At 39.0% G+C, this 24765-nt stretch overlaps 1 protein-coding gene across 1 annotated transcript in view; it reads left to right on the top strand.

Moving 5' to 3' along the window:
• The window catches only part of Ell2 (elongation factor for RNA polymerase II 2), a 69500-nt gene that overhangs the window by 26001 nt on the left and 18734 nt on the right, over nucleotides 1-24765 (top strand). Inside the window, exons 3-4 of the mRNA XM_052743736.1 lie at nucleotides 14486-14607; nucleotides 18481-18644. Coding sequence (XP_052599696.1) covers nucleotides 14486-14607; nucleotides 18481-18644 — 286 coding nt within the window. The remainder of the gene's footprint in view (nucleotides 1-14485; nucleotides 14608-18480; nucleotides 18645-24765) is intronic.

Raw genomic sequence — 24765 nt, 5'->3', positions numbered from 1 at the left:
ACAAGCAGCAAAGACAAAAATAAATCCCCAGCACTGCCTTTCCTCTTAGATGATATGCCTTCCTCTGGCTTCTTTCCCCTGCTGTTTCTGGTTTGGCTAGCCCACTAGTTTTGCCAACAATTGTGTCTAGTCCATCTGCTCAAAAGTTGCTGATTAGGGGTTGATACTCTTTTCTCTGAATGTGACTAATACTAAAAGACTGTTAAAGTTATATTCTCCTATAATGATATTTTGTTTTAACATTTTGAATGTTATAGTGGTTAATAGAGACATTCATTTTAATATTTATATTGAATTACAATTCTTTGCATCTTAATTAGTCTAAGGTGCTAGTTAATTATTTAACTTTTATATGCACACAAACATTTTTTTAAATCTCATTTAGCTAAGGATATGAGCTGCCCGCAGACACTCATTATCTCCAACGAACGAACGAAATCATACTCTGAAGCTACTGTAAATTAACCAGCTTCTCTAAGTTTATATTGTCACTCATGTCTGCCCTTCTTTTCTTTCTGGATAAGGACTAGCCTCTGGGCTTTCTAAATGAGCAGAGGCAATGAGCTAACTTCAGTATCTTCACAGCGTTAGTGGGTATCGTTGCAGGCCCTGAGACACAGAGAACCGAGCCGAGCCCTTGCCTCTCAGGAGTTGAGAATGGCGGAAAGTGGGAAGATGACTGTCTGTTTGCAGGGCCTCAGGGAACTGCCTGACAGTAGTTTCTGACTATAACTTTGCAGAGACCCCAATAAGGGGTACAGTAAGATAGGTCCCCAAAGCTGAGTGTGGAGAGGAGTGCTCACCCCACTCTGCTCTTCACTTTGAGAAGTGACTGGAACTTTTGACTGATTGGAAGGGTCACAGATACTATAAATTGCTAATTCCAGTCTTCACTCAGCAACATCCAGGCACCAGGGTGGACAGTGCAGATGACAAAGGCAATCGGGACCTTCAGATCTAGCTCTTACTCCTAGCTGACATGTAGTACACTGTTTATGATCAAATTTGTCATTGACAGGTTTGGGGGTTTTGTTAGTTATTTCCCATTAAAAACTAAAATTTGTGCTTCTGCAGGCATCAGGCACACACACAGTACACACCTAAATAAATAAAAGTAGAAAGAATCCCAATCACAGTCCACTGAACTAAAGTCGTTATCTCCCAGTAGGCTACAACCAGTGTCTTTCAAACACTGCAGGAGACCATCATCTAAGTTTTAGTCTAAGAGTCATGTGGTCAGATTGCATTTGAACATGCTTTGCCAATAGCTGCCTGACAAGATTACCAGGCTTTGTTTGGGTGATGAGAGAAGAGGTGAATGGGAAAGTTGAAATGGGAAAGTCAAGGATAGCTCTGCGTGTATTGCTTGAGTGTTTGGTTGGATGGAGATACCTTACTCAGGATTGAAGTGGATGAAATGAGAGGGTGATTGTTTGGGTCATGCTGTGTAGGAGTTGTTTCAGTTAGCTCTTCCATAGCTCTACCAGTCTTCTTTTGTCAAAATGGAGCTGTCTCATTGCCATCAGCACCAGAAATTTGTACCAAAAGGGTTTTCAAAAAGCAACTTCAAAGTAGGTTTTTTTTTCTAGTAAAAGGAGGAGGCAGCTTTATAGAGAAGATTCTGAAGTGAAACTGCACTTACAGACTGTTTTTCAGCTGTGGAGAATACTCCTTTACTTATGAATACTTAAATAAGCATTGCTACTAAGAACAGCAACAGATTAGAGAGGGCTGTGTCCTAACTCCGTGGTAGAAAACACAACAGCTATGCACATCATTATAGCTCTGCAACATGGCGGTGAAATTGTCAGGTGAGCAGAAGACCACATAGGGTAATGTCTTTTTATCAAATGAGTATAGTCTTGAGTAGCCATTCAGGCAAAAGGTATATGGTGTGGTTTTCATATGATAAAATTATTAAAAAGCAAGCACAGTGGTAACTGCAGAAGCTCCAGTACTGGTCACGTTTGGGAGGGAAAGGCAGCGGAGCCTCAGAGGAGGAGACCCGGTTGCTGCCATGGTGCTGGGACAGGTGTCAAGCTTTGTAAATACAACTTGGTCAAGTTGTATTTATTTATAGAATTAAATATGTAAATTAAAGTTTGCCCTTGCTATTACTAATTTTAAATATAATTACTTATCTTCATGGGTTAAATGTAAAAGAAATCTAGAACATATTTCAATAGACGTCTCCAAAAAGCAATTTGTTAACTGTATTTTCTAAATGTACATAAACAAACACAAAAGAAATTTTCTAAGATGTCAGAAAATATAGGTAAAAGGCTGAATATTAAAAGTTTTTTTAAAAAAAGAAGCTGACAAGGAGGATGGAGAAGGCAGGTCTTGAGAACTTATCTGTAGTTAGACACAGCTGACTATTGTGCTTCTCAGCTACTCGATAGAGCTGCCTTGTCATCTATCAGTGGAGAAAGCCTCCTTTCTGCTCTCTCCCCAGGCGAAGTTGCTAGCGTTATCAAAGGTGTGGGAGGAGAGGTGTGTGCCTTCTGAGTTAAGGCTTCAGGGCAGTGGTATTGTGAAGGCTGCTGAGGGGTGGGGTATTCAGTCTGGAAAAGACAGATTAGGGAATAAACTGCAGCAGTTGGTTGGATTTGCAGAGATGATGTGCTGGCAGAGTTAGGCTAACAAAACTCAATTCAGTAGAAAGTGATTAAAAGTTAAATTGGGTCTGTGCCAGTAGGCTAACAGCTCAGCCCCCCTAGAAGAAGAGCAGTCTGAAATATTTCAAAAGCTGATAGTCCTGTGTTGTGTTGAGGATATATCAGAGTGGAAACAGAAATCATAGCCACATTATGAACATAGTAATACTCGACTAACCAATACTGAGCACTTCTGTACAGCTCAGGTGGATGCTTTTGGTTTTCTCAATCAAGTTGAGAAAAACTTGATTAAAGTTTTTTTAACTTTAGTTTAGTGATTAAACTTCACTAAAGTCTGTCTTCAAAGATTAGGAAGGGAGGTCCCATTTCCATTGGACAGTGAGCAAGTACTGACTTGTCTCGCCACAGCTGTCTGAAAGTTCTGTATTTGGCTATTAAAGAAAAACAGTTCTAGGGATACTTGCAGTTTTGTTTCTTGTTTTTCGGGGAAGGTAGTGTTCTGTGTCTTCCTTGGAGAACTTGAAGAAAATAGACTTACAAGTCCAAGGTTGATGTTGGAGAAACATTTTACAGTTGAAGACACTTTTTTTTAATGCAGTTTTCAAACTATTTAAGCTGATTGAGTCATGAACAGTAAGTTTCATAGTGATAGCCTAGAATCTAATTCATTTTTATTTATCCTTTATTGTTTCTGTTTGAGAAACAAAGTGAATGGACGTTTTAGGACTGTGTAAAGCATAGACAAGATGAGACAAGCGTTGTCTTGACCAGTCAAAAGCAATTCTGTTGGATTTCTTCTAGTTTTTTTTTTCCATTCTCACTCACATTTTTAAAAGTTGCAGAGCCACCTGGATACAGCGGTGATAGTCTGTAATCCCAGAATTTGGGGTTGATAGCAGGAAGATCAGGAGTTCAAGACCAACCTCAGCTACATAGTGAGTTTGGGACTAGATAGAGCTACATGAAACCTCATCTTAAAAAACAAAACAAACCAAAAACCTAAATAAATGAAGTTTTAAAATTACATAGGCAGTGTATTTATTGATTACTTTTTAAATGTTCTACTTTTAAAGCTATAAATTAGGAACATTTTTCTATAGTAAAGATTACATTGAAATAGCTGCCCAACATTTTATTGTATGAATATACTGTCACCCATTCAGCTATTCTTTGATTACTTATAAAATAACAGTATATGGAACATCATTGGGCATTCATTTTGTTTTCATCTCTGTTTCCGTAGGATAGATTCAGAGATGTGGAACACACTAGATCAGAAAGGATGCTGTTTTCTGTTACCACAGCTTTTCTAAGTGCTCTCAGGAGATGTTTCCCCTGGCCAATATTGAATGCATGTTTGTTTTTTTGTTTTGTTTTGTTTTCAAAGTAATCATTTGATAATGTTTAAAAACTACCAGGTGGGCTGGAGAGACAACTCAGTGGTTAGGGTACATGCTGCTCTTTCAGAGAACCTGAGTTTAGTTCCCAGCACCCATGTCAGATGGCTCCTGACTGCCTATAACTCTAGGGGATCCAACATCCTCTTCTAGCTTCTGCAGGCACAACACAGAGAGAGATACATACATATAAATACAAATAAAAGATGTCTTTTTTAAAAACTGACAGTGTGACCTGTGTAATAACATCTGATATATGCTAAGTACTGCACGGTGTTTTTAGATGCCGTGAAGTATCACCAGATATTTGCCTGTCTCTATCTGATAATGCCAGAAGGAGTGTATTTGATTTCTTTTCTATTTATATTATGCATGTTTCCCCCAACATAGTGGAGATAGTCTTTATGTTCATAATGTAAGCAACTCTTTGAGATAATTACCTATGAGATAATTATAGTACTTATGTACCCTTTTACATAGTTTACTGTTTTGACATTTCAGCACACCATTGTTTATAGTCCTAATAATTTAACATGCTTGGTTTTCTGCACTCTCCTTTTGATGGCTGTCTCCTGTAAAGGAACATTACAAACTTACAAAGCTTACCTCCTCACATGTCTGCACACTGTAGGAATTCAGTGAGTTATTGGCTGTTGATGAAGAGGTAAAAACGATTTACTACTTCACACAGCACTGTTGTCCTGGAGTGCTTGCATGGTGAGTGGTGCTGCTATGCCCTGCTAGAAGTATGTGCCTGTCCAGAGGATAATCACCTACATGTTTCATCGTATGCATTGTCCACAAGCAATATTGCTTTTTTGTTGATGTGTAAGTATTCGCCCTTTGACAGCATCTCTTCTTGTGTGTGGAGACATTGGCTTAATGATTCTCCCAATAGACCAGCCATACCATCCCTAGACATCTTTTAACCCTTTGTTCTTACAGTCATAAATCAATTTATCTGGAGGTTTGACAGGTTCTCCTCTTTACATCTCCTATATGACATCAAGCTGCCTTGTCTCTTTAGGAATCAAAACTATGGTCTCTCATTTAGCACTTGATGTTCTGTATCAGTAGCTGTGAAATCAGAAATAGTTTTTATTCCTTTATAGGTTTAGCATGTGATTTTTGACTTATGAAAATTAAATAGAAATACATTTTGTAGAATTATGTATGTATAGTCTACCACAGGAATTATTTTCAGAGCAGGAGAAAGGTTTATAAAAATTCAAGTACTAGCGGCTCATTCATCTTTAGGACTGTGTTTTGATACAAGAAGTGTGAAAAACAAAAAAGGAAGCCCAAGTAGTCAACCTCCTTTAAAATATTTATTAAAATAGTAATAATAATTAAACAACTAACTGACCTCATTCTTTTACATTTATTTTAATTTAAAAGGCCAGCTGGTCGACCTGCTTCTAGGAGTCAAGTCGGAAGGAAGGAGAGAATAATGACAGGAGAGTAGAAACAACCAACTAACTCCATTACACAACCAGGGAGGATGCATGCTGGAGTCAGAGACGTGTGCCACCTCACGCACACAGCTCGCTGAAAATTAATTAAAAAAAAATATCTAGATAGCTTTAAAAAGAAAAAAAGTCCAAGAAAAAAGTCTTGAGATTGAAAGTAGAACACAGAATTAAGAGCTTGCCACTCCTCTGTTTCAATTTGGAAATATCCTTCTTCAAACCCAAGAGTTGTTTATGTTAGTGAGCATACAAGTTTTCATGGTGATGTTGATTGAATTGGACTAAAACCATGCATTTTGCAAAATCTCGGGCCTAGGCCAACCTTTCTGTTGATCTTGAGGGCAGCTCCCACCTGTCAGGTCTCGGTCTCTCCACTAGATTTACACCACTGCTGGTGACTGCCAGGCACAAACCCTAGGTCTGCCAGCATTTGCCTACAGTTCCTCTTGGCATGGTGTGCTTTCCTCAGAACCACAGGGGAGCAGGAAGAGAGGAGACCTGCAGGGATTTGGAACTTGTCGATCACATGTAACTTTTTTTTCCTTGTAGAACTCAGATTTGAGCTTTGTTTCAGAGAAACAAACCATCTTTTCAACAGACAAATTTCTGCTTTATGATTGACCAGGAGAATGCTTCATTTGAGAAGTTTTTAGTCTCTCCTTGAGTTCTTTAAGATGCAGTGTTTTTTTAAGAGGTTGGGGAGTGTTTTCAAACGGAATTGGTGAGGACAAGAGTTTCTGCATTTATGTAAAGATGAACTACACTTTTTTTTTTAATAAAAAGACAAGGGTGCAATATAAATCTAAGTACCACAAACCCGAGCAGCCACTTCAACCAGAGTTTTGGGCTAAACATAGCACAAGAGGTTAGAAACTTCCTCATCCTGACATTTGTGCCTCACAGCAGGCAACTCTACCCTCCTCCCTCTGTGTCTTCTCTGGGGCATCCTGGTTTTCCAAAGACCCTTAAGTGAGCTATTTCAAATTCATTTGTGATTTTTTTTTTAAATCACTGGCATGTTTTTTATTTTTATTTTTCAGATAAATCCTGCAAGTATTTATGAGGCATCTACAGTGTCCCAAACATAAATAAAAGTTAATAAGACCTTGGCCCTTGATTCTAAACAACTCAGTCTGGTGAGAGAGAAAGACATAAGTCAGTACTCAGTGTTCAAGTTAGCAAAGACAGCAGTAACGGGTGAGGAGACTGTGGGGATCTAGAAAAGGAGAAACTAAGCCCACCTCACCACGGAAGGCAAGGCTCCCTCAAGGAGAAAAGGACCTGCACTGAGTCATAAGTAAAAAAAAAAAAAATGTTACCACAAGGTAAACAAGAAGTAGGAACATAGCCCAGTGCTTTCTGGTGACATGGTGCTGCCTCAGGGACAAAGGACACAATGAGAGTGAGGTCCAGTTGAGCTGGTTTAGTGGAAGAGAATTGTGTGTGTCTATAAAGCAGCTCTGATCTACCACTCTTGGATAGGAGGGAGCTGAATGAAAAAAAAATCAGTAGTATATGGACTGATGTGTTCAGACTTACATGTGAGAGTAGTTTTAATTTAAAAGTTGAGTTATTTAGGGGATAAGAGCTGAATAGTTTAAGGATGGGATTGGGAAGGGATCAGAATGGAAGCTGAAAGACATTGCCAAAGGCACAAGAGGATTTGAACCAAAGCAAGGGAGATAGATGAGAACACACATTTAAGAAATAATCAGGGAGGAGAAGCAGCATGTGTGAATGTTTTGAGTTGGGACATCAAGGGTGTTCGAGGAGGAGAGGGGTGGAGACTGTGTCGCCAGGAAAACGGTGGCCTCGGTATCTAAACCAGGTACTGTAGTAGGAGATTATTCAGGGATGTGAAGATAATTTAGTTCTTTTCTATGTCAGCATCAATTCTGTGTGATGTTTTAGATTTTTTAAATGATTTCTAAAATAAGTATGTTGAGGGTTGCTGAACTCACTGGGAGGTTTGAGTTTTTGCTCTCAAAGACTTTAGTCTAGCCATGACTGCATTTTGAACAAACTACTTAGATTTTTTTTCCCATGGCTCTCTCACTTTTCTTTCAAAAGCTCCTTTAGCATGCAGTTCAATTTTCCATTCATTTTTAAATATAAATTTTTATTCTCTCATGCTCCTTAGGGCATATAGCTTTCCTGTGGTGTATCTCTAATATCTATTATTTGCATCTTTCCTCTGACAATAACTGCCCACCCTACCCCACCCCCAGTTTTTCCTGGAAATACCCATCTACTAGCCAACTTACTCCTAGCCACCTGGTGTCTTCTAAGTAATTTTAGCCATGAAGCTGCAAAGTGAGTCATAGCAGAACTCATATTGAAGCCCTTTTTAGCTGGTGAAACCAACTATGGTCAATTGTATTTAAGATATGTGCCCAGCTTGTTAATGGGCTCAGTTACATTAAGGTATTGATCATCACTTTCAAGATGAAAGATGGCTGGAAGGAGAGAAAAGAAGGAGGTGGTAGGACATTCCTATGTATGCACACATTCAAGCAATTCCGTTCTTTCAGACAGAACACCATGTCATCATTTAGTTCCTCCTCTCCCTCACATTTATTAGTCTAGGAGTCCTGCTGCCTGTTGTTGCTCCCTATCTCTTACTCCTAGCCACCATTATCACACTGCTAGATATCTGTACATATACACAGTGGCAGAGATCTTAGTCAGTTTTATTCAATAGTATACCATAGAAATTCAAACAGTGCCCAGCATAATAGCATTGACTGAATATTTGTGGAATAGATGAGTGAAACTGTAGTTTTACAAATAATGCCAGTTGTAAATACTGCCATCAGTGTTTCCTCTAAAGTGGTGATGAATTGAAAAGAACACATTAAAGGGGTGAGAGTGTTAAGCTAGGCAATCATTTTTCTAGTCAATCTCTACCCCACCAAAATAGCAACAGCAGCAAAGGTATAGCTCAGTTTGGGGCTGCTACACTTTTTAACCCCAAACTACTTCAGAAAGGCTATGCTGGGTCCAGGTGAGGTCTATGGAGACTAGGAAAGAAAGCTATTCTCTGCCCTATTTTCCTTCCTTAGCATGCAGCTTGCTAAGGAAGAAATCAAAGAAGCAAATGAATTTATATTATCCTGAATTATTTATGTAAATTGCTACATGACATGACTTTTTGGAGAATTTCCAGGATTTCTCTTTGTGCTGGTTGCATTTGACATTTTACACTACTCTCATCAACAAAGTATCTGTCATGAACTTCCAGATATTTCTAGCATGTATTAGAATCTCTCCAGCCTCTGCCCTTAGTTTTTTCTTGTGTTTCTGTACTTAATTTTTTTCTGCTGTCATCAGTGGGTACCTCTACTTCCTGCTTCTCTGCCCCCACATTGGTTTGTACATCTGGGTTGTTCTGAGGCCATTTCTTTACTTCCCTAAACCTATCATGTTGGGCCTAGAGCAGCTCTCATTGTTCTGGCTTTCAGGTTGAGGTTTCTATTTTCTGTCCTGATTCTGGGTTATCTATTCTGCCCCAGTACTGTGGGACCTGTATCGTGCATGCAAATAGACATCTCTAAACCATTTTCTAGGTTGTTAGGAAATCAGAATCATTAAAAATCTGTGAAGAATTTGAAAGCCATAGAGAATTAGAATGCTTTCATGCTTACAGCAAGTTTCACCTATATCTAAGCTTAGTGTACAGTCTACATGCTGTAGAGTTGAGTGGTAAGTATACCAGTCAGATGATACTAAGATACATGCTGGCTTTCTGAGATACTAGAGGGATGGAAGAGGTAGATTTCTAGGTCACACTAATTGGGAAGCGACTCTTTGGTTCAAATCTACAGTCATTTTGTTTAACTGGGCATTCCCAAACTTATTTGAGGATAGAATACCCTTTTTAAATAAAACTTTTCAACATATTTTGGAAATACTGGGGGAAAGAAAGCAGACATCAATTCTAGTTCTGCCTGAGACATTAATCAACATTTTTACTCATTCAGCAAATACATAGTGAGTGACTACTTTGTGCTCTGCACCATTTAAGATGCTGGCAGTACATTCACAAGCACACAAAGGTGTCTGTCTTTGAACAGCTTATATTCTAGTGGGGGAAGAAATGCTATAAACATAATATCTTAGTATTACAAGGTAATGAGTGTTTCAGACAGCCATGGAACAGAGAAAGTGGTCTGAGAGTATAGGGGTGGCAATTTTAAGTGTGAATATAACCTCAAACAGCTCACTGAGCCTCTTTGTCTCTAATTTATAAAATGAAGAAATGTGAAAAAATGACCTGGACTCCCCTTGTCCTGTGGTTCAGCTTCAACCCCAAGAGCTGCCATATCAAACTGTAGCACTGCTGGTTCATAAATGTCTTATTGAGCATTTACAGTCAATGTAGCAGAAAAGGTTAGGTATTAACGCTCATATAATTACTGCCAAAGAAGAGCACTGCCATTTAAGTCTTTTGTAATATCCACAATACAAAACATTTAATTAAATGAGAAGGCCTTACTGGTTTTGTTTTTAATGTAGCATATACTTTGATCCAATATGGAGTGGAAAGTATTTTACTTAACAGTAGGGGACCTCTGCTGCACAGGTACCAACCACTGTTATGCAGATATCAGTGTGCATGCATGTGAAAGTTTCAGCAGTGTGTGCATGCACTTCTGCCCTAGATCCTTGAGGTAGCAGGTCTGTGACTGATGTTGAAATGACCTTTCGACAGTACTCCATTGCCACATGCCTGAGCCTGTATCTGAATAATTAGAAGCCTTGACTTACACACCATGGTATACAGTGCCTATGTTAATTATAAATGTCTGAAAGTTTCCTGGAACTTTTTCATAGCTTTTTATCGAGGGCAGACTGCTGTTGGCGAAGAAGGTTGTGGATTGTGGACCTGAGCCTTTGATGTTTAGTCTCGTTTTTGTAATGAAAATTAATAACTACTTTTCCAATTATGTGGATATGGTGATACATTTCTATACCCTTAATCCTAAATAAGAAACTGAAACCAGCAATCTTTAATACTTTCTAAATAATATTTCATTCTCAAGATAGAAATTGGATGCAGTTTATTTGTTAGATATTTAAGTAGGCCTTCAAGAATGAAATGGCCGTATAAAGTAACACTTAGGTCTCCAGCTGGCATCTCTGTCTAGCACCTTAGCCCCTGAGCAGAAAAACTGACATACTGGAAAAGACAGGTTGTATATGTCAATTAGAGCAGGTGGGGGACAAAAGACTAAACTAGGAGAATCCAGTGAAGGCCATATCTGGGGTGGGTCTGAGACCTTAATTCAGAGCCATTAGAGAGCTAGAATTTCAGTAGAACTGACAGTATGCACCATTCTGCTGTGACGTAGGGATCTTGTCCTATCATCTATCTAGATAGCACCTTATTTTCATTTAAGTACCAGCCTTCAGATGTATGGTGCACAGGAAGCAGTGGGGTGTGGGAGGACACGTACTGTTCTGCATGGACCTGGGCTCAGCCGTGAGGACTGGGCTAACTACCGTGGGAAATCAGCTCTGGGGCCTGATTTAGAAGCAATCTTGCAAGAACGTCCCTTGGTGAGAGAGGAACTTCTCCATTTTAATTTTGAGTATTTTAAGCTTCTCCTCTAGTCAGGGGAATGTCTTTAAGGACTCATGATCTATTTGAAACTTTTAGCTAAATACCTTAAGTTTTGTGACTTCCAATTAGAGAAAGAAAAGCAAATAAATGTGCATAAGCCATATTCAAAGAATAGTTAGCTATTCCGTGGCTCATATGTTCTTACTAATCTTTCCTGCTCTTCAATTTTCTCACTGGAAGTTATAAGACTGAACTAAGGACTCAAAGTAAAATGGCTCCTTTTGTTTGAAATAGGTACTTTATTTCTTTAAAAACATAGTTTTCTCTTATATAGAAGTCAGTGGACTATGAATTCCAACTTCTTTTTAAAGGCATCAACTTAAACCTGTTTCTAACCCAAAGTTTCCGTATGATCTTTGGCTTTTCAGTCTGGGCAATTCGGAGGCTGTGCACTGTATTTCATCAGTATCTCTGATTTCCCACTAGGTGCCAGAAATATCTTCCCAGACCTCTTAGAGGGGTGGCCAAATCACCCCTTGTTCCATTTGAACCTGTGTGTAATAAATTTCAAACCCTTCAGTGAGGGCATTGAGCCAGTTATACAAACATATTTTTCATTGTGATTCTCTCCTATTCTGGTAATGATCATATTTTTCAAATGAGCATAGCTTTTTCCACCACTCAAAGAGACTTTTAAAGAATGAGAATATGAAAGTCTCCTGTAATCTACCTTAGGCCAGATCTGAACATGGTGAGTAGTGTACACAGTGATTACTTCAAGCAAAATATATTTGTGATGGGATTCTCCAATTTGAGATAATAGCCTAATTACATGCATGCATGTTAAATAAGTAAATGTTTAAGAAGATAATTGTCTCATCTTTAAGACTCTCAGTGTTACTTTAGAAATTTGGAAGATAAGAAAGGAAAAATATATACTTCGTATAAAAGACTGCAGGGTATTTGGGGAAATGGCTCAGTGGGTAAAGTGCTTGCAGAGAAGCATGAGGACAGGAGTTTGGATACCCAAAACTTACATAAAACGCTGGGTGGACTTGGCTGCACATGTAATCCCAGCACGTGCGAGGTAGAAACAGGGAAGCCCCAAAGCAAACTGGCTGAAACAGTCAGCTCCAAGTCCAGTGAGAGGCCCTTCCTCAATATATAAAGTGGGGAGCAGTCAAAGAAGCCACCATCATCAACCTCAGGCCTGTGTGTGTGTGGTTTTTAAAAGACATAGAGCTATTCTGTGAAGCTCTGTTTATTAGACATCTGAGCTAAAGATGTGAGTTAGCTAAAACTTTTTGGTGAAAGAGTAATATACATTTGTAAAATTTATGTATGTCTACTCTCTTTAAAAAATGAAAAATATAAATATGATTCTAGTTTTTTAAATGTAGGCTAAAATCTAATAAGTAGGATAAATCTTCTGTACTCTCAGCAGAAAAGTGGTATTGTATTTCCAAGTCTGAGATTCACAAAAGGAAAAACTTTAGGCCACAGCCTGACAATGAGACCTCAACCATTAGGAAAAATCTCCCCAACAGTCAGTTTCTGCAAACTGAAATGGAGGGTTAGGCTTGAGAGTGGATATAAGTTAAGAATCATGGTTGAGGAGGATTTCATTCAGAAGTCCATACCTTTCCAACCTTTTCACTTCCTCTCCCAGGCCTTAGGAAGGCATTAGGCTGTGGTACTCCTTTGTCAGCAGGACCCTGCTCCTCTCAGGGAAAAGAAACAAATGAACACTGTGTGAGTATGTGCATGCACTAGCACAAAGGTGGAATTTATGTACTCCTGTGTTCAGTGATAGCATCCTTTTGACTCTTGCATTCCTCAGAAATAAAGGATTGAGATGTTGCATATATACCAACTAGGGATGGCATTTGTACACCTGCTAAGTAAGCTTGATAAGTACCTATAAACATAGTAAATTAAGACATGTTCACAAAGGTAATGCATTTTAGAACTGGTAGAAATATAAGGGAAATAGAGAGTAACTATAGCAACCTTCCCCCCCCCACCCAGATATTTATAGAGTAAATAATAAGTGGACACTTGGTTCTTCAGGAATTGGGACTAATTCACAATAAAGAGACAAAGATCATTGAAACTGATGGATAATAAAAGCTGTATGGATTATCTGATATTCAACAATCTTTCTAGCTCTACACAATCTTTTGAACCTCTGTGGAAAACATGCGTCTCTTCAAGTTCTCATTCCTTGAGCAGTTAATTATTACATGATTACCATTTCCAGACAACAGACATTAGTCCATTCTTAGCTTTCCTTCCTTTCTTCTGGGAGTTGGAGATGGTGGCTGCAAGACCATCTTAGCTTGAACTTCCCTATATGGCCTGAGTCAGGGGTGTCCTCTGCTCAGACAGGGATGACACAGGGATGCACTCACTAGCACATCTGTGGTTGCGACACATGTGTAGAGCCAGTTAACTCTTTGTGATCAGTCACAAAGAGAGGATGTATTTTTGAGCAGAATGGCTGTTGCTGAACATGATGTCCCTTCCTACTTGCCTGCTATGTTACTGAGATCCAGTATGTTTTGCATACCTACATATCCTTTTTTATAACCATCACTAAACATGGTGGCAGCCCTGTAAACCAAAGAGAAGAAAAGCTTCAGGTGCTGAGAAAGGAGAAGCAATTGATAGAAGATTCTAATTCCTTGACACAAGTTTACTGAGCACAGGAAGTATATCTGATTCAGACCCAGAGCATCAAAAGGAATCCTTGCTGATAGGCATTCTAGTCTCACCTAGTAGGGAAACAAGAATTGAGCAAGGCCTCAGAAAAAAAAAAAAAAAACCTGGCCAGATATCTCTAATTCCAGCACTTGGGAGGGTAGAAGCAGGAAGACAGGAGTACAAGGCCTGCCTCGACTTCTATGAGTTGAAGACCAGCCTTGTCTCAAAAACAACTAGAAAGAAAACCATGCCTGCCCATTTCCGAGTGTTGCGCAGAGCTCAGCTGGGGCAGGACTTGCAGTATGTCTTCTGGGGGCTGTTGACCCTGTTGCATAAACATGAGAGTGGATGAGGGAACCATGGGACATCAAGACACACCCCAAACTGCACTTATGCTTTGTGTTGCTAGTTATTATTCTTCAAAAGTACTATTCAAAAAAGTAAGGAATAAAGATATGAAATATGTATTAAGACAGCAAAAGATTGGATTGTGGAATATACCTCAGAGACCATTATATCATCTAGAAGCTGTTCAGCAGCTCTCATGTCTGAACAGGAGTGATACCCACACTTAAGGGTAGAAATGAAGAAAGATTGTGATGAGTTATAAGCATGTCAGATTGCTTGAACTATTTGGTCATTTAAATGCTATGAAGATGGATGATTGACTTGGACAACCAGTGAGGCAGAACTTCATAAGCACTGAAGTGTTTCTCTCTCTCTCCCACCTTTTAGCTTGTCAAAATTCCCAAGAATGATCCCCTCAGTGAAGTCCACAACTTTAACTTCTACCTGTCAAACGTGGGGAAAGATAACCCTCAGGGCAGCTTTGACTGCATCCAGCAAACACTCTCCAGGTGAGTACTTCCCAGGACGTGCTGAAGGGGGTGTCTTCCAGTTCAGAGTGCTTGCTTTTAATTAACAAAATTAACTAGTCCCTCGATGTTTATTGATTTAATTACACAGCTCATTTATTTAAACATATTAACCACCTATCATATACTAGTAATTGTGTGTGTCACTGGAGTATAATCACAAAAGTTATAAAATTCAAAAATACTATAAAATGAGTTTTTAAATTAAAATAAATTTTGAAGATTTTTTTAAAATGTTTGCTGTATTTAAGTAAGGTTGTCTTACATTGTACCCAAGGCTTTCTGTAAAGATAAGGAGGAAAAATATGTATCCTGCGTGCCTTCTTCCTACACCTCTGCTCTATCAAGTCTTCTTGCCTAGGGGGACTTCTTTTAGTTTTATTGACCAGCCTGCTGGACACTAGACATTTAACTCCGACAAAAAAAAATGTAAGAAAAAATTTAAGATAAAATAAAAAAAGGGCAAAAGACTAGACACCTCCCCGGGTGCCATGACCTCCTCACTGGCTTTGACTCAGGAAACTATGAACCATTTGCTTGTTTTGCTGTGGTTGTCTGTGGTAAAGTGGGAACCCGTGAGCAGGAGTTTATATTCTGCCCCGATGAAGATGGAAGGTTGTGAGTATCAGTCCCCCAGTGTAAGGCTTTGACACTGAAGCACAGTACGAACACTGGTCCGTGTTTGTGGCTCATCCACATAGTACTTGAATCTGTAAGAACCACCATGAGAAAGAAAGCTGAAACAGGAGACAAAGACACCTTCCTGAAAGTTCCAAGTTACTCTTTCCATGTGATTTAAACTGCCTGAGTCCATATTGGTGTTGATTTAAAACAACCTCCCCTAAAACTTGGGTATGAACTGCATACGTTATAGATTAGATAGCCTTTTACATTCCCTTCACTTTAGTATCTACTGGCTACATGTGGTTGTGATATTCAGTTGTTCAAAATTACATAAAACTTAAAATTTCATTGTTTACTCACACGAACATTTCACAGTCTCAAAATGCACATGTGGTTACCACAGTTACATCAAAGATACAGGATATTTCTACCATTGCAGGAGGTTCCTGGATAGCATTGCAATAGAATGTGGAATCACCAACTCTCAGGGTCTTCATTTAACAGGTGACTTATCTGTAGTTATGTAACTATTAGCTTGTGGCTGAGCAAGACGAGTTGTTCTCCAGACGTCTAGCCCAGGGTTCCCTATGCAGCAGAGGCATACCAGTGTCTGACTATGGTGCTTGACTATATGATGATATACTTTTGTTTTCATGGCGATAAATTTCAGTTTATACCTATACCACATTGTTTTATAAAGTACCCTGGATTATACTGAAGGACTTGAATTGAACTTTATCCCCTGAGAAATCTTATGAAAAATTTGTTCTTCCTTCAAAACCATAGCACATCATAATCCTATGTTCTATCATAAAAGTAATATATATTTGGCTCAGTGGGTAAAAGTGCTGTCAGCAAGCCTGACCACCTGAGCTTCATCTCCTGAGCCTGGTTAAGGAGAGAGCTGACTCCTACAAGTTCTTCTCTGACTTACACACACTGGGGCACGCATGCACCCACATGTGCACACACAAAATGAAAATTTTAATGTAAAACATATTTAAATAAGTAATGTGGGTTATCGTTACATGACATATGCACTGTGTATTTATTTGTATTGTACTTACTTAGAGAAAGATTTAAGGTTGATTATATGCAGAACTGTCTATGATGCAGCAAGAGAAGAGAAACGGAAAATTTTGTGAGAACATTCAGACAAATACATTAGTGGTTTTTTTCCACCAGAAAACAAAAGCACTAAAAAATTTTAGTTCTCAGCTGCGTGTGATGGTACACACCTTTAATCCCATAATTTGGAAGTAGAGGCAGGCTGATCTCTGTGAGTTCCAGAACAGCCAGGGCTATGTATAGAAACCCTGTCTCAAAAAAACAAACAAACAAAAACCTTTTAATTCTCAGTCTGATAAGTAAGTTATCTGTCATCTAGCTCCATCTTTTCTAGTCTGGACTCTAGTAGTGCCATGTCTTCAATGGCCCAGGCTTTCTCATTACAGGCTGAGCTCTACATAGAAACTCAATAAATGGATATTTAGCAAATATTAACTGGTCTCCTTTGATTTCTCTCTACGCCTTCAAAACTTTCTCACATATAAAATGGAGGAAATCTCAAGTCAAAATTACCTTTCAGAGATTCCTTAAAGAAGGTACTTATGCACAAGCTTATTGAAAATGTGCAAAGATATAGTGATGCCCTCTCAAGTGTGGAGAACAGTGATCCAGGCCCAAGAGAAACAAAAGGAACACCTGTACGGGTGAACTGAAATCTTCCCATAACTAAGCTGAAAAACACAAAGAATTCTGTGGAGCAAAGTTTCCGACCTCCCCAGATGAGCACTGTTTAAGATCTTTAGTTCATCATGACTGACATGAATTCAGCTTATTCTCACCCTGTGTGTGTTCCTTTTTTAGAAAAAGGGAGAGATGCTAAAACTCAGACTCCCTTATACCAGACTTTGACTTCATTAAGTCATTTTTTCCCCCTCTCTTCCAGGAGTTAAACTTCCTTCCTGGTCCTCTTTGATTGGTTTATCAGTATTCAGAGATACTCAAGTCTTTATTTAAAAAAAAAAAAAAAAAAAAAAAAAGTAAACAAGAAACAAAAACAACTTTCCTTTCATTCACTTCTCCACCCAGAGTCTGGCTTCTGTCCCCACCATTTCACTATAACTGCTCCCTTGAGTGGGCAGTGCCTTTCCTTGTCCCTAAAGCCAGTGCATACTTGTAGATGCTTTATAATTCTCTGCTCTGGGCCACTTGACGATGCATATCACTCCCTGCTTTGTGAAGCAGCTCCTTGAAGGAGGGACCACTTCTGCCTTGTCCTTGTCCTGGGTTTTGTTCTGCCGAATATTTATGAGATGAATTAACTGTTTTTAAAGAATAATATTTGTAAAGAGAGTTATTAGCAAAATTTACAAAATTTTAATCAACTTTTTAGTTTCCAATTCAGTTTGGAAATAGAGGAGCAGGAGTGCCAATTCTCTTTACATATTTTCCCATTTGCTTTAAGGCTATGTAGTATTTTCTTTTAAATATTAGTTGTGACTTTACCATGATCTCTAAACAAATAATGACATAAACATTTTTAAAAATCACTACATTTAAAAATTAATATTAGTGATTTTAGGATTGCAAACTTATTCAAACTTACATGATACTTTAAAGCAAGGCCATTTCAAAGTCTTATGTTAATATCCAGGGTACTTCAGTGTTTTGTTTTGTTTTGTTTTGTTTTGTTTAATGTTTCAGGAAGAACCACTTGCCCCAAATTTTTCAGTATTTGCTATGTAGAGATTTAAGGAAGTGGTAAATACAGATTCTACAAATTTTAGCTGTACTACTGATACATTATTGGAAATAAAAAGAATCATGGGCAAGGTCTTATGTTGTTCTTTCTAAAATATGTACATTGTTTTCTCTAAAAAAGTAAGGTTTTAAGCATTTCTCAGGCAAAAAAGTTTAAAAACAGTTGACTAATAAGTGAAAGTGGAACTACAGGGCTTGCTGGGATCCTGCTCTCCGCTCCTGCACTGTGTTTAAAAGTTCGATTTGGTCTCCAGGAGCTCATTTTACTCATTCTGTTCAGGATGTTTTAAAAAAAAAAATAATAAGGGCATAAACATTTTAAATAATCATATTTTAAAATTAGCATCAGTTATTTTAGGATTGCTAACTTATTTAAGCTACCGATTTTAGGATAATAAAATTCTTGTTTGCCTTTATTGTAAAAACGATAGTCATCTCTAACAAAGCCACAATCTCACCTGACAGCTCTGGAGCCTCCCAGCTCAATTGCCTGGGATTTATACAAGATAAAATTACAGTGTGTGCAACAAATGACTCCTATCAGATGACCCGAGAAAGAATGACCCAGGCAGAGGAGGAATCCCGTAATCGAAGCACCAAAGTTATCAAACCCGGTGGACCATATGTAGGTTTGTATGGACATATTTCTCCTTCACACTGCTTGATTGGACTAATTCAGGATGGGTGTAGGTAAATACTGGTAATACTAAGAATGAAAACACAGAAATTAATTTTCAGGACATCAAAGAGTCATTTCTTTTTTCTTCAGGTTGCTGGTAAGTTGGACATATTTTAAAGTTTTATGACTTTTACAATTCTTGAACCTTCTGTTGGCTACTTATTATTACTTACCAATACTCATACTACATGAGGTTGTAACAGTGGTCCTTTGTGTTTTTTTTGTCATTGGATGATGTGAGTTCAGTGATGGACAGTGTGGTTCCTGTTTGTACTTTTACAGAGCTATTCTTATAATCAAAATCTATTAGACAAAAGTAAGTTGATAACCTCCTTATTACAGATTTTGCTTGTGTTTTCAGAAGACTATTACACAATTTTTATTGTAGAAGTATAAAGTGTGCTTATGGCAGAGTATCACAGCCAAGCAGCAGGATGATGATTCTCTAGTTACAATTATGATCCCCATCCTCATCTATCCCTTAATTAAGACCCTAACCCACACCCATTGTCTTTATCATCAACTCACTCAAATATGCATCAGATGGAAGGGAAGTAAGACCAGATCAGCAAGGTGAGTGTCTCTTTTGTGAGCAGTGTCCTGAACAGCTTTAATAGATCAATTCATAGTGATTAGCAAGGACAGAATGATAGAGTAAAGATGAACTGTTCAAGTCCCTGGTTGGTTTTGTAACTCAAATCACCAAAGTGTGAATGATGAATAGATATTAATTTGGAAAAGTAAATGTTTCCAAAAACAGTTTCTTAATAGACCCAAATCCCTTATCAGCGCCTCTCCAGGTTTGGTGTAACTCTGCTCTGGTTTTGTATTGCTGACCCAGCTATGTTACATTCAACTTTGAAAGCCTCCACCAGTGCCTTTAATAAGTGTCTCTGGAACAAAGCCAATGCTCCTGGGACTTGGTGCTCAGCTTAGATACATTTAGTTTGGTTTAACAACAATTCCTGGCTTCCCCAGGCATCTGTACCCACAGGACCCAGTACACTGACTTGTACGTTACCAACAATGAGATTTCTCACCTTCCCTTTCCTGTGGAGTGAAGTAACAATTCTCAGCCTTCTTTCTTCTCCTTTCTTCTTATTAAATAACTTAATTGGCTGAATTATTTTTAAATCCATAAGATATTCTTCCACTTAACATTTTAACTATAAAATGTGAATTATCTGTCACTATTTTTAAAAGTGTTTTAATCTAATACCATCATTTTATAAACAATAAAGCAGTTACTGTAGGGACTCGAATCATCAGAATGATTTTTTTCCCCTAATATAACTAGCTGAGAACTCTTACCTAGATTTATTCTAAAGTTTGAAAATCAGCAAAGACTAATATACTTTTCCTATGATTGGTACTTAAATTTCCCTTGTGTTGGTGATGAATTTTGTATGTTTCGATAATGTGGGGACTGAGTCAGTTCACTTATAGTTTATACATCTAGCTTATAAGGTGGGTAGGCTGACTGGCTGGCTTGCTTGTTTGCTTGCTTGCTTCCTTGCAAGAATCTCACACCATGGTCCAGGGTACTCTGGACTTTACTGTGTCAAACAGGCTGGCTTCAAATTTGCAAACCTCCTGCCTCATGACCTCTCAAGAGCTAGGATTACAGGCATGAGCCCCCATATCCAGTTCGTATGACAAACATTTCAGCATCTGGAATCCCTCCACTAGTGGTTCCAGAAATTTTAGAGTTTGCAAGTTTTCTTATAGGGATTATAATTTACATGTACTTTAGGAGTAACCTATCTTATCAATCCTAAAAACCTAAACTTATCAAAGTATAAATTGACAAAATGTTGTCTCCCTCATCTCATGAGAGCCCTGCAGGTATCTCTGCCGTCCTGTGTGTCCTCTTTCTCACTCTCCTCCCAGTTCTGTCCTCAGTTCTTGACCGCTCAGCTATCCCAGTGCCCTTCTCTGCTCATCAGTCTCGTTCATTAACCTCCGCAGGCGTTTTCTCTGAGTCACATAACCCAGGCTCCTTTTAACTCCCCTTAATATGGCCTGTGTCACAACCTTCTAGTTATTTGTATTGTAATATCTGGACTGCCTCCAGTTCCTCACCTCAAAGTTGAGAACCAAATAGTACTGTTAGTCAAAGCCAGATCAACTCTGAAGACGCTAGGGTCCCATTGGACTTTCTTTTGTTTACTTTGAGTTTTACTCTACCTGGATAAGTTGCATTTGAGCTTTTTATCATCTGTTCTTTACAACATGATCCTTCCCTGCTGAGCAGCTCAATTTGTATTTTCCTACTTTTTGTAATGCCTAGCTCATTCAGTTCTTTAAAATGTTAGTCAATCAACCTATAGTACTAATACTACCCAGTATTTACTGGGTGTTCATTATATACAATGTACATGTTAGTACTTTGTATGTAGTTCCTCATCTTAATCTCATGATTATTCTATGAAGTAGGTTATGACTATCTCCCCATTTTACACATCAAGTTGTCGGGCTCAGAAAAAAATAATAATGATGATATAGGCATGTACTCATGAACAAGTTGTGTTCTCATTCTGAAATACTCAGCTTATAATTGACTGTGCCATGTAAAATGACACCAGACGCTCACCTATGCCAGCCTAAGGTACCTGCAGAACAAGGTTCCTTTCAGTGGTGTGAGCCTGGGTGGAGGCAGACTAGAGTCCTGCTGGTCCTGCTGTGGTGTGGTGTGGCACAGTGCCAGGCTGGGCCTCTGCCAGCTGAGCTAGGCCACAAGCCAAGCTTAAGGGATGAAGTCCGCACTGCTAGGAGTCTAGGGGTCACCTGCCTAGTTTTCTGAGCTGTGAGCTTCTGAAAACTGGGGGGGAACAGAGCAAACCCTGTTTACCTGGAGAGGAACTAGGGATGCTTTTACTTACACAGCATGATGGCAACTTGTTTTGTAACACTTCCACTTCTGCTCTTGATGTTTACATCAGTAGTGAACGTTATCATATTTTTCATAAGGAAAAGTCCCTAATCCCCACCACTTTGTTCCCTAATATGCTAAATCAACCTCTTGACTCCTATCTAAATTCTGGAATTTCATTAAACTACCAATCTTTGTATATATTGATACTTATGCAGGTGTATAAAATAACCCAGCAGCTCTAATATCTATGATTCTCTTCTTATTTTTTCCATCTTCCTTATTTTTGATGAGTTAGCATATATCTAAGTGATGGAACTAGTCACTGACTACCTTAATTTTCTCAGATATTAGATAAGGAATATCTGAATGAGAGATCATCTGAGATCTGTTGTAGTTCTGTTGTTTTTGTGCCTGTTGGAGACCTGTGTGTGTGCATGTACTGAAACTTTGAAAAAGTACCACAGGTGCCCAATGGTACTAGCAGAGACCGTTGTATAGATTATATAATGAACCAGAGTCCAAGCCATCCTTCCTACCCTGCGATAGTATCTGCAGCCTTAGGTCTTTGTTGCTAAAGGTGCTGGCCAGTTTCCGGAAGTCAAGCAGAAAAACAATTACAGAAGATGGCTATAGTTGCTAATTTCTTTCTGATAGCTGTGTTAACAATTTTCTTTCACATTGTTGACTCAGAGCCATTGGCTGAAGGATAATTTTACCATCTAGTATTAAATGGAGGAACCAGAGATGGACTCATAAATGTAACAGTGACTCAGATACAGTCCCAGATTAGCCAACTCTGTTGGTACCACTGCTGCTGTATATAAAAGAGCCTGGGGAATTGATTAGCAGTTGAGTCTGGGAAGAGAATTAGGTTTTCCCACAGGCTTTATTAAAGGGCCTTTCTGAGGCAAATATTAAAAATAAAAATACACCTGCCTCCTTTGAACCTAATGCCTTTCCTCTTTACTTTCTTTTTCTTTAGCATCACAATCCTATTACTGTTTACATGACTAGGTTTTCTTCATCTGTTGCCTCTCTTTCCTTAGTCTTGGGTCTCCATCCTGATTGAATAAGCACAAAAGGCTTGGAGAGACTGAAGCAAGTGGTGTTTAAATGTAATTCAGTGCCAGTGTTGTTGGGTTATTCTTTCAATCATTGGTCACCCATCGACCAGACGACTGCAGGAATGGTGACTCAGGTGGTATATTGAGAGCAGTTATCAGAGGGCCCAGCACCAGGCCTCAGTTAAGACCTTGCCTTCATCAGAGGCCATTTTCCTCTCCAACATCATACTCGTTTCCCTCTTCCGGCGAAGGTAGCCTCCTTGGTTTTCCTTGAGCTTCCTTCTGGGAGGGTGAGAGCAAACCGAGCAATCCCTGGGAGCCATTTTGAGAGCAAGGGTCTGAGATAGATCAGATAGAAACAGAGTGACAGGCTGAGTGACTTCTGAGTGACAGCTTGGTTGAGTTAAGCAGGTTCTTTGCTACGGGAATTGATGGAAGTGTGGAATTTAGGGAAGTTCCTAAATTTTCATGACACTAACCCTATTTTTTCCCCAGAAATTTCCATTGAATGGTCAAAGAATGTGACATTAATACTGTCACAGCTGAGAAATGATAGACTAGAGGGTTTGCATTGTAGATTTCTGTGTGTCTTTGGACTGGCAGTCTGGCAGTGTGGGAAAGTTCAGGCTGTGTTGACTCCTGCCTCTGCTCGCTGGCCTGCTGCTGCTGTCGTTTGCAGTCCTTAGGACTGACTCATTCTGCGGTGGAAAGCAGCCATGGCCTTGCCCTCACAGAGCTTCCAGCCCAACAGGAAACGACAGGAAAGCATTAGGCATTTGTTCATAAATCCGTTCCCACGAAGAGGTACAAGTGAGGAGATTTGGGCGTAACCACAGACCTTCCCACCTTGCTAAGTAAGCACTTTACTATTTTGAGCATCTCCCACTGAAAAACTCAGATTTCTCAACTGTGAAATGGAAATAAGGCTCACCTTGAAGAAATTACTGGCATGAATCCCTTAGCATACGTAGCCTTCCCTTCACTACACCATAATTGGTACATGATAAGCATTAGTCCTTTTCCATCTGATCCAGCTTTTTCTAAATTATAAAATATATAGAAAACAGCTTTAAGTCTATCTCTTAAAACTTTATATAGCTAGTTTTGTTTTTTTTTTTATCATGAGGCAGTATCCCTTTAGTGTTGTGTTCCTTCACTGTACAGTAATTTAATCTGATACTTACCATCACTTATGTCCAAATTGCAAAGAAGTGTACCGACTGACTGAAGTTTCCCAGAAATGAAGTAGGATGGTATCTAAGTTTTATCTGGACCCAGCTGAACAGAAACACTAATAAGCAGAGTCCCTGAAGCCAGTTTATCTCTAGACCCAGCTCGTGAGAATTGCTTTTCTTGTCTGTCCTTCCTCCTTGTTAGTCTCCCTCCTAGTGCAGTCCCCCCGTTTAATGCATCGTCTCCAGTTCTCCCCTCTCCTTAACAGAGGGGACGGAGTTGGACATAATGTGTAGTAAGTGAGCTAAGAGATTCTACTTCCGAAACAATGAAAAGAGATTGTGTACTACTTTCTGTCCCTTGCTAAAGAACAGTTACTAGAGGCTGATTGGGGTGCTCTATCTGGATAGATTTGAATATAGAGAGTTCTAACGTCACTTGTGACACACACTTGGCAACTGTCAGCCTTCTGTCCAAGCAGAAAGTGTTAGTGACACAAATGACACTGGCCTTGAGGGAGTGGTGTGTCTTCTTGTACCATTGTCCATACCACCGTCTGGTCCGCCTGTATAGTTTATAAAGACAGATCTATTTGTCTTGTCTTCTGAGAGTGTGTGCTTGGTTGGTGTTATTGCCTACCAAATATGTTATTGCCTATCAAAAAAGACCATCTTGAGTCTGGTCGATGTTCTCTACTTCTTTTGATGTCTGTGTCTATGAATTTATCACAGTCTGGGTTAGTCAAGTGTGTTTTCTTATGAAGTCTGACGTGTATTTCTCCATGTTATTGTGAGACAATGTCTCCTTAGTATATGAGTTCCTGTTTCTTCTCACTTTTTCATAAGTGATGTATTACACACAGATTTAAGTGAAGTAACGCAGGAAATTACTTTATTTCTACCTGTCATCAAATAGTCAACAATCTAGAATTTCCTATTCTGTTGTTTGTATCACTAATT

Source organism: Peromyscus californicus, unplaced genomic scaffold (assembly GCF_007827085.1).
Source record: "Peromyscus californicus insignis strain IS unplaced genomic scaffold, ASM782708v3 Scaffold_18__1_contigs__length_77618521, whole genome shotgun sequence".
Classification (NCBI taxonomy): domain Eukaryota; kingdom Metazoa; phylum Chordata; class Mammalia; order Rodentia; family Cricetidae; genus Peromyscus; species Peromyscus californicus.
Note: the sequence above shows the minus strand (reverse complement) of the source record. Positions and strands in the feature narration are given on the sequence as shown.